The sequence below is a fragment of the Muscardinus avellanarius genome (genome assembly GCF_963383645.1).
Source record: "Muscardinus avellanarius genome assembly, chromosome: X".
NCBI lineage: Eukaryota > Metazoa > Chordata > Mammalia > Rodentia > Gliridae > Muscardinus > Muscardinus avellanarius.
Window position 1 is genome coordinate 78,371,293 of NC_137792.1, and position 11,230 is coordinate 78,382,522.

Sequence of the window (11,230 nt, forward strand, 5' to 3'; positions counted from 1 at the left end):
TTATACTAATCTTTTCTAATAACATTTTTATAGTACATTTTATTTGATATTGTTACTTTTGTCCTTTTTATATTTCTAAATGTACATTAGGAGAGCAATATAGTACACCAATAAATATAATTATACTATCACAAAATAAAAATTTGCAGTGAAATATAATATTTTATTTCTCATATTCAGTTAGTGGTATCTAATCACATTAGAGTGATATACTACAAATGTTTGAGCACAACAAAAAACAGACACAGAATTGGTGACCAGGTGAAATGTTGCCTCATATTCATTTATAATACCAACTTTTAATTTTAAAATCTTTTAAGCAAAATATGAAGAAAGATCAGTAAAAAGGCAATGTTAAAATTATGATTTATTCATATAATGCAGCTACTTTTAAGATATGAGAGAAAAGGAGAATGTTAACAAAAGTACAATTTCTCATACAATTTTTGGGGCTATTAATTATTAAAAATACTACATTTTTACTGAACCACTCTCCCATGTACAAACATATAAATATTAAGGCATCAGACAGGGCTAGAAGTTATTTTACTACCAATTATGCCTCCATTACTATGTGAGAGTTTTCTACGTTGAGGGACAAGTACGCTTATTGTTGATGAATCTGAATAAAGATAGTTTTAAAATTTGATTTTCTATTTACATTTTATAATGATTTCTGATATTTTTATTGTATAGAAGAATTATTTAAAATTTGTTGTCGTTAAATGACATTTTATTGGGACAGCTATGGTCATCTACAATATAATTAGGCTTGTTTTAATTCCCATATAGTTGCAGAAGCTGAAATAGAGATACATTTGACATTTCAAGTTTCCACAGTTGGTTGCATCGGAAGGAGCATCCTTTAAAAGTAAATATCTTACACGCTTGTTTTTTATTATTCCTATGAGTAAACCAAAGCTCTGTGAATAAAAATGCATATTAAGTAATACATTTTTGTCATTCTAACAATATTTAAATATTATTTTTCAATTTCTTAATATCACAAGTGCATATTTAACAAAAGGGATAAAGATGCGAAAAAATATAAAATACACTCTTTATTTATTTATTAAAATAATGTAACATCCTAAGTCTATATGAATGGGTAAGTTAAATTTCCATCTTGTTTCTTCATAATTTTAATTATTCTTTTACTCTTTATTCAATAAATATCATGAATGACCTATAATAAGAGGAAAGTCATGGCATCATTTGTATATTCAATTTAATAAAATAAATCTGAAGACTTTCCCCAAAATCTTATGTTTATAGTTTCAGGCTTTGCATTCTTCTCATACATGTGTCCAGTCCTGTACTCATCCAGATCTCTGTGCAGTTCTTCAAAGCTATCTCATGATGCAGCTTTTATCAGTCCAGACTTTTCGTATATTCTGGATACCCTAGACTTTTTCAAAATCAAATGCTCTATACTCAAGTCACCAAAACTACTGGGCTCTAAGTGGATTTCTGCCTTCTGTTCTAGGACCTGAAAAATCATTCCTGGTAGTAATTTTGGGAAATCTAAGAACTAAATTTATTTGTTTCTGTTTGGGCAGGAATGCATACCAATTGACAAATGCCTGAAAACTTATGTTTTATGTAGTTTGCTATTTTTCTAGTAGTTTTCAGGGGATAATTATATATACCATCACCTTTATTTCATCAGGATAAGAACTAATATAGCTATAATCGCACTACTCCTGTATCAACAGTCCATAATGTCTGTCATCAGATGCATATTACTGTGCCTCTACGTTCATGATAGATACGTTTTGACATTTCTTATTGTTGCTTTCATAGCCTGGGATGTCACAGTTATGTCTTATTACTAAAATAGAATAGTTATAATCTTTAAGTACTATGTATGATATATATTATATATTTTATATATTATGTGTATTATCTATATTTATATAATATTTATGTATAGAACAGTTAGTTGTTTTTAAATTCCTTAACAGAATTCTCCAGTGAAACAAAAAAAGATATAGCTGTTCTTTGAAGCAAGCAGCCTCATTTTACTCTGAAACCAGACATCTGTTTCGGGCTCTTTGGTCTAATGGAAGTGGTGAGCTGGTGTGGTTTGGCTTTCTTGGCTTCATGGCTCACCAAACAGGGAGTATTGGTGGTGGCTCAGAGGTCCTGCCTCTCTGATGCTTGCAGAGGACAATGGTTGCCATGGCTACCTTATGACTTGCCAGGCAACCACCCTTGAAATTGGCCTGCGCAGGCCCTGGGGTGCCAGAAAGGGGACAGCATTCATGGGGTGAGGACGGGGTGTTCTCGCGGATCTAGGAGAGCCTCCCCTACCTTCACCTGCGTAACAACTTGAGGACCTTGGAATCCTACAGCTTGGAAACTTACAGTGGTACCTGTCATCTCACAAAGTGGCCCAAGTGTTCTTTCTTTCTCTTGGTGAAGTAGAAAAGATCAGGATCCGGAGCAGACATGTCTCATCTGTATGCCTTGGATGCTCCAGCAGTGATTTTTGACAACGGTTCGGGACTGTGCAAAGCAGGCCTGTCTGGAGAGATTGGACCCCGTCATGTCATCAACTCCGTCGTGGGGCACCCTAAATTCAACATACCCTCGGCAAGAGCTAACCGGAAAAAGTACTTTGTCGGGGAAGAAGCCCAGTACAAGTATGACACCCTATATTTGCACTACCCCATAGAGCGTGGACTGATAACCAGGTGGGATGACATGGAGAAACTTTGGAAGCACCTTTTTGAGTGGGAGATGGAAGTGAAACCCAGTGAACAGCCAGTACTATTGACTGAGCCGTCCTTGAACCCGAGGGAGACGCGAGAGAAGACTGCAGAAATCATGTTTGAGAAATTCAGCGTCCCGGCACTCTACCTGTCCAACCACGCAGTGGGAACTCTCTACGCTTCTGCCTGTGTCACAGGCCTCGTGGTGGACAGTGGCGATGGGATCACTTGTGCTGTCCCTGTCTTCGAGGGCTACTCCCTTCCTCATGCAGTGACCAAACTGTACGTGGCAGGCAGGGACATCACAGAACACCTGACCAGGCTCCTCCTTGCTCGAGGATGTACCTTCCCTTGCATACTTAACAAGGCTGTGGTGGATGACGTCAAAGAGAAGTTGTGCTATGTTGCCTTGGAGCCAGAGAAAGAGCCCAGCAAGAGGCGGCAGGAGGTCCTGAGAGAATACACACTGCCGGATGGGAATGTCATCCACATGGGGGATCACCTGTACCAGGTGCCAGAGGTTCTCTTTGCACCAGACCAGCTGGGCATCCACGACCCTGGACTCTCAAAAATGGTCTGCAGCAGCATCAGCAAATGCGACATCGACACCCAGAAGAACCTTTTTGCAGACATCGTGCTTTCTGGAGGCACCACACTCTTCCCTGGGCTGGAGGAAAGGCTCATGAAAGAATTGGAGGAGCTAGCTTCCAGGGGGACCCCTATCAAGATCACTGCTTCTCCTGACAGATGTTTCTCTACCTGGATCGGTGGGTCCGTCATGACCTCTATGAGCACTTTCAAGCAGATGTGGGTCACCTCTGAGGATTTCAAGGAGTTTGGGAAATTTGTGGTTCAGAGAAAATGCTTTTAAAGAATGGTGAACACAGGGGGGGTGGGGGGGTGGCAGCTTGAAATGCTACGGTACAGGAGGATCAGTCTGTAGGGGCAGGGCAGGGGTAACATCATCCCTTGGGCTTCAATAGAATGTTCAATAAACCGGTTTTCCCTATTCAGGTTTCAGTTCATTCTGGTTGCATATTGCTCTAAACCTTGTTATGCAAAACCTTATTTGCGTTCCTGTTTGGTTCTTTTTGTTATGTACCTATGAGTAGAATTTCTAAGTCATATACCAATTATATTTTTTAACTATTTGAGGACTTTAGGAGTCTTACCATTTTACACCCCCCTCAGCCTTGTACAAGTTAATTTTATTCATGTCAATGCTAAGAGTTATTTCTTTGTTTTTTTTTGATAAATAGCCATTTTAAAGTGAATGAAATTTTATCTCAGTGTGTTGTTTTGAATAACCCTAAGGATTATTGACATTCTTCATCTTTTTATGTGCTGCTACTTTGTTGCCTCCTCTATTTTGGACATATCAGTTCACTCATATGTAATACTCATTTTTTAATGCAGTTGTTTGCATTTTATTTCTCATTTAATAGAAAGTTTATTCTTGATACAAATCTGATATAATTTTTCTTTTGGATTGGCATTTTACCCTTGATATTTTTTGATGCAGAAAAGTTTAGTTTTCATGAATGAAGTCTGATTTTTCTTTAATTTTTTTTTCCTGGAAGTCCTTCTACCTCTGGGCTACACTCCCAGACCTATTTTTTTATATATATTTTTATTTGGAAACCGGGTCTCTTAGCCAGCACAGCTGGCTTCGAACCTGTGCTGAAGTCTGATTTTTCAATAATTCTTTTTTTTTCTTGTGTTTGTGGTGCCTGTGTGTGTGTGTGTGTGTGTGTGTGTGTGTGTGTGTGTAATGGTGTGTTACTGGAGTTCCTGGAAATCCTTCTACCTCCGGGATACACTCCGGTAGAAGAGGTTTTTTTTTTTTTTTTTTTTTTTTTTTTAAACAGGGTCTCTTAAGCCAGCCAGGCTGTCTTTGAACCTGTGCAATCCTGTTTCCGCCTCCCAAGCGCGGGAATTACAAGCGTGCACCACCACATTGGGATTTGGTGCCATATTTAATAAACTATTTCATATATTGACATATATCATATTCAGGAATTTTTCTTCTTTTTCTAATTTATTAAGTGTTTACATAATAAAATAATTTGTAGGATTTGGGATTCTGTCAAAAGCATCTCTGGATGGATTTGGTGAACTATATGCCCATAATCTAAGTACTTGGAATGCTGAGACAGTAGAATCATAGGTTTGCAACCAGCCTCAGCAACTCAGTGAAACTTTGTTTCAAAATAAAAATAAAATAGGCTGGGGACATTGCTCAGAAGCAGATTGTCCCTAGGTTTAATGCCCAGCGATTAAAAGAATAAGAATTATGCCGGGCGTGGTGGCACCCTCTTGTAATCCCTAAGTTTGGGAGGCAGAGACTGGAGGATCACTCAGGTTCGAAGCTAGCCGCACTAGCTTAGGAGACCCTCTTTCCAATTAAAAATGTAAAGTAAGTATGGAAGTTTAGCCCGGCGGGAAAAGGGCTTGCAGGAACCCCAGTACGACCAGAAAGAAAAAAAAAAAAATACAATAAAAATTTTAAAAAGTTTTCTCTTCCTCATTATAGATTATTATGTAATTTTATCATTTTGATTTTTATTTTATGTGGGATTATATTCACTACTTTTATATGATAAAACACCCTAGCATTTTTGAGTAAATCCCACTTGATCGAAATGAGTAAACATTTTAATATGCTGCTGGCTTAGAATTGATATTTTTATGAATATTTTATATAATGTATTTGTAAGGTATTTTAATGTTTAGTTTTCTTTTCTTATATATTTATTTTATTTTTATTTTTATTTTTATTTTTTGGTGGGACTGGGGTTCCTGGAAACCCTTCTACTTCTGGGCTACACTCCCAGACCTACTTTTGTACTTTTTTTATTTGGAAACAGTGTGTCTTGAGCCAGTGCGGCTGGCTTCGAACCTGCGCTATCCTCCTGTCTTCGCCTCCCAAGTTCATTGATTACGAGCGTGCGCTACCACACCCAGCTATTCTTTTCTTATATATTTCTGTCTTTTATATTACGGTAGGTTTTCTTTATTTATTTAACTGATACAGAAAAATATAAAGTTTTACAAATTAATGGGGTACCATGTATTATTTGATACATGTATATATAATAAAATATTTAAATCTAGTTAAATATATATATATATACATATCCTCAAAAATTAATAATTTTTGTGATGAAACCTTACAAAATAATTCTCCTTTCAATATGCAGTACATAATTATGTATAGTCACCATACATTTTAATAGTAAACCAAAATCTCTTGTTATTTCACTATTTCAAACACATTGATCAAACATTCCCCATTCATCATCCCCATTAACACTGTCTCTGACCTTTTTTTTTAATTTTTTATTGGTGCACTGTATTCATACATCATAGTGGGATACAAACTTTTGTAGACATACAATGACACATCGCCCAGTCAGCCCCCACCCGATCCCCACCCCATTCTCTCACCATCCCTCCCTCCCATGCTTGGCTTAGTGGTTGACAACTAGTATTATAGCAATTTATCCAAACTTAAAAATGATAATCTCACATAACAGTTTCATTTGTCTGACACCAAGCTTTTGATGACTTAAAGCTAACATTTCAATATTTCTTTTTGCTTTCTTTCTTACCAGAGAATATTTTTTTTCTATTTTTTAGGTGAAACTATCATATATTTATATATTTATTTTTTAGAAAAAAATCTATCCTAATATGGAATATGGACTCTAGATACCCACTACGATCTTGAAAAAGAACAAAGCTAGAAGATATAAATTTTCTGATTTCAAACCATATAAAGCTACAATATTTGATACCAATTCATATATATTTATATATATGAATATAATTATATTGTTTATATTTCTTTGCTTTTGAAAATATTGCAGTGAATACAGGGGTACAGTTACCTTCTCAAAATACTGACCTCATTTTCTTTGCAATGAGATTGCCAGATTTTATCAAAGTTCTCTATTTACTTTGTAAAAATTTATTTATTTTTGTTTCTAATTGGTGCATTTTAGTCATACATTTTAATGGGGTACAAGATGGTAGAGGCATACATGCACACATCAATCATTTTGTCCTTCCCTAATTTCTTCCCCAGTGCCTTTCCCTCCCTCCTTCTTACATTTGGCTTTTTCATTGTGATCTTATATTTGAGTAATATCCGTGTTGTTCTCCAAATTGTTGTAACAATTAATGTTCCCACCAAAAATGTACAAGGGTTTTCTTTTCTCCACATCCTCTCCAGTACTTGTTATCTTTACTGCTTTTATTTTCTTTTTGGTCTGTTCTGTTTGGTCCGTATCTGGTTTGGGGCAAAATGACAGTGTTTACATTGATGGTCTGTAGTTGACAGCCTCACAACAATCCAGTGTTTTCCTGGAGGTTACTGGAAGCCACAGTGCTAGCAGAACCAGCTCCTCTGGTGTGGCCTGATTCACATGGGACTGAGGTGGTCGCTAGTCTCTGCTTCCCAGGTGGGACATATGGAGTGTTTCATAGGTTTCTGCTATTTATTCTTGTTCTGCTGCTTCTAACTATTTTGTTGTTGTTGAGTTTTTCACTGCTTTTTTGCACTTTTGGAGAAGCAGTTTTCCCAGTAGTTGAGTTGTGAATCTCAGTGCACTTGAATCCTGCTGTCTCACTCCATTTTTTCATCTTCTAATATAGAAAATTTGAAAATAAAACAGAATTTGTAAATTTACGCTAACATTTGTCATAGGAAAATACATAATTTCAGAAATTATACAATGAAAACAATACTCTATTAAACTTGCAATTTAAAAATTCAAACAATAGAATGAAATTTAAAGATAATAAAAGAAGGAAAATGATAAACACAAGGAAAAATGATTAGTTAGGAATAATGCAGTTAAATTATGATTTTTTGGAAAGATTAAAATGAGATAACCTGTGGAAAACTGATTCTATAAAAGAAAAAGACACAAAACACTATTCTACCTGAAAGTTTTCATATAACTATTGTAATACAAGATCCTTGACAGAAAATAATATGAATTTAAATATGAGAATAATAAAATTTTAAATTTCTAGAAAATATAACTTGTTTAAAATAATGACAATAGGAAATATTTATATTCTTTACCATTGAATAAAATTAAATTAGAAAGTTAATTTTTTTCACAAAGAAAGCATTAAGACCAAATTCTTTATCCAATAAATTCATGGTAGGAAATTAAGAATATATATTTTATACAATTTTAATTGAAAAAAGTGAACTAAAGTATAGTTAAACTCACTAAATTAAGGTTAGTATACCTTGGTTTATTTATTTACTTATTTTTTCATTTATTTATTTATTATTCTTTTATTTTTTGCAGTACTGGAGATTGAACTCAGGGGCATTTTACCTCTGAGCTACATCCTCAGCTCCATTTTTTAAAACTTTTTTATTTTGAAACAGGGTGCCATTAAGTTGCTGACAGCCTCACTAAGTAGCTGAGGCTGGCTACAAACCCATGATTCTCCTGTATCATCCTCCTAAGTACTGGGATTACAAGTGTGTACTAGTGCACACCATTCCCAGCAAATATTTCTTTGTTAAAATCATGCGGTCAGGTCCTTTAAATTATATCAATGAGAATGCTGACTGAGACAGACATTGTTATCAGAAAAGGGAGGCAGCTGCTTTATCTAAGTATAGCCATGTGTTTTTTGAGTCTTTGAAACTGGTTTTTAGGGGAAATTGGAAGGGAAAAAACGTAGCTTGAGAGGTGGATTGAGCAAACTGTGCTCAGAAGATGTTGTAGGATAATGGAGTAGAGGCCACACATGATATATACTGGCAATGAACTATTGATATTTTGCCTTGGTTCTGGAACTTTGTGTGAGGCTGAATTTAAAGGTGATGGACATATTAATAAACTGGCATCAGAAATCTCAAAACAGCAAAATATTGAAACTGTATTATACATTGTACATTATGCATTGTACATCAAATTTTAGGAGTGGAAAGTGAAACAGAGTCTTTATCGATTTTTATTTTGGCTGGAAAGACTGTATAAAGCTGGGTCCCAGAGAGATGGTACTATAATAAAAATGAAATGCATACAGGGAGGTTGACTATTTTGCATAGGAACCAAGAAAGAAATATGGTTTGTTCAAATCAAGTTCAAGGGCAGAGCCAAAAAAAAAAAAAAAAAGTAGGCCCAGTTTGGGTGGCTATGAGTGAAACAGGCCCAGCGGTCAGGATTTAAACAGACAGATATTAGAAAAAGAAGGGCTACTTTCCCATATTTTACCTTACATAATATTTTAGCAATCATATAATCTTGGATTTAATGGAAAAACGTGTTATGGAGTCTTTCCCCAGATTTCCAGGGAAGATCTGGGAAGTCAAGCAATGTGTGGTTGGGTTAGAATCCCTTCAAACAGATCAAAATGGGGCAATTTGTAAAGCCAATATGGCAAAGAATGACTCTATGATTTGAAATGTTAGCAATGTGGAACTATGGAGCCAAATTGCAAAAGCAAGTATGTTGCCTGATGCAGTCATCAAGGCCAGAGAGGCAGAACAGTCAAGATCCCTTGAAGATCCCATGTCACACCATGTGCCACAGATGCTAGAAGTGGTGATGTGGGATTAAATGCTTGCTCTCTCAAATTTTGATATTGTTTTGATCCTATTCCTTCTTTCTATGGTCCTACTTCTCCCTTTTTGAATGAAAATGTTGTCTTCATGCCACTGTACACTTGATGTAGGTAACTTATTTTTTCTTTTACAGGGGCTGACAGTCAAAAATTCAGTTTAAGTGTCAGAGGAGACATTGGCCTTTGGAACTTTTAAGTAATGATGAAACTGTTAAGATTGAGGGATCCCTTGGAGATGAAGTAAATGAATTTTACATTGTGATGTGATCAAGGGTCCTAGGGTCCAGCGGAAAAGTGTAATGGTTTGAACATAGAATGTCCCTGTAGTTCTCACAAAGACAAGGTAGCAATACTGGAAACAGGCTTGGTTGCTAAGAAGGGGGTCTCTTGAAATATGATTTTGGAGATTATACCAGATTCTCTCCTCTGTTTGCTCTCTCTTCCTTCTGGCTTCAATGATATGAGGATCAAAGCCTTAAATTCTGCTCCCTTTCTATCTAATTCCTGCTGCTATTTTCTGAGCTCTGAAGACTGGCCTCAAATGGACTGAACCAAGAGATCACCAAAAAACTGTGAGCAAATAAATTTTCTTTCCTCTAAGTTCCATGGTCAAGTCATTTGGGTAATAGTTGTGATAATATTGACCAAGAAACTTGATTTAGGGTTAGACTGTTTCTGTTTTTTGAGAAATTTTAGATGTGTCATTAGGTTGTTTATTTGGTGGCATTTTGTTCTTTTTATGTGGGCACTTAATGCTAGGAATTTTCCTTTCAATGCTGTTTTAAGATACCCCAAACATTTTACTATATTTTGTCTATTTCATTTAATTCTAAGATGTTTTAAAGTTTTTTTCCCTCATTTTTTTTTCAGTGATTCAATCCTTGTTCAGAAATCTGGTATTCAGTATCCATGTATTTATGCAATTTATCTTGGTCTTCCTTTTGTTCATTTCTACATTCATTCCATGGTCTGAAAAGATGTAAAGAAATGTTTTTTTTAATTGACTCATGCTTGTTTTATAGTGCATTTTTTGTTGAAACTTTAAAATTTATTTGTGAATTGACACAATATTTATATATTTATTTTACATAATTTTATATTTTGAAATACATATGCATGTATACTACATAAAAATTTTAATAAATGTTTAAATTAAATGAATTAACATGTATTCCCTTACATAGTTGTTATTTTGTGTGAATACTTAAAATCTACTCTTTTTGCAATATTATAGAAATTTTTAATTGGCAGATATTTATATCGTGAAAGTTATAACTTTATTCAATTAAAAATAAATTAATCTTGGTGATTTTGGTTATGATCAAATTATGTTGTTTGCATGTACAAATATGCCACAAAGAAACACACTATTTTGTACAATTATTATCCACCAGTAACAAATAACTTAAAATCATAGTAGTAGTTCATTAGAAAGATAAACTGTTTTATAAATCAATCCAAAGAAGAAAAAATAAATACCAATGGATATAAATACTAACTTACATTCTAAAAGACATAAAATTAACATAATAATATACATTTCTATTTTTATTGCTGTACTTTAATTATTCATCTTAATAAATTACAAGATAGTAAAGGCATACATGCACACATGACTCAATTAATCCTTATCCATTTCCTACCCCCATTCCCTTACCCCCCTCCTCATGTTTGCCTTAGTGATTGACTTTGATATGTTTGTGAATATACATTAGCAAATTTTCCTTATTCCCCCTCCCATTCCTCTTAGGTGTGTTGACTTATTTGCTCATCTATGCTTACTACTCCTTTATCTAGAGTTCCTACTATGACCCATTTTCTTCCTAGTTCCCACATATTAGGGAGAGCATTTGATTTATTTTTTGTGTATGTGTGACTAACTGATCTCACTTAGTATAATGTTCTCTGATTCCATCCAT

At 34.8% G+C, this 11,230-nt stretch overlaps 1 protein-coding gene across 1 annotated transcript; it reads left to right on the forward strand.

Moving 5' to 3' along the window:
* Positions 1 to 2,451: 2,451 nt before the first annotated feature.
* On the forward strand, positions 2,452 to 3,585 carry LOC308278958 (actin-related protein T1-like; the record flags this gene model as incomplete). Its single annotated transcript, XM_080718944.1, has 1 exon — positions 2,452 to 3,585. One exon carries the CDS (start codon positions 2,452 to 2,454, stop codon positions 3,583 to 3,585), a length of 1,134 nt encoding a protein of 377 aa, XP_080575070.1.
* Positions 3,586 to 11,230: the final 7,645 nt, after the last annotated feature.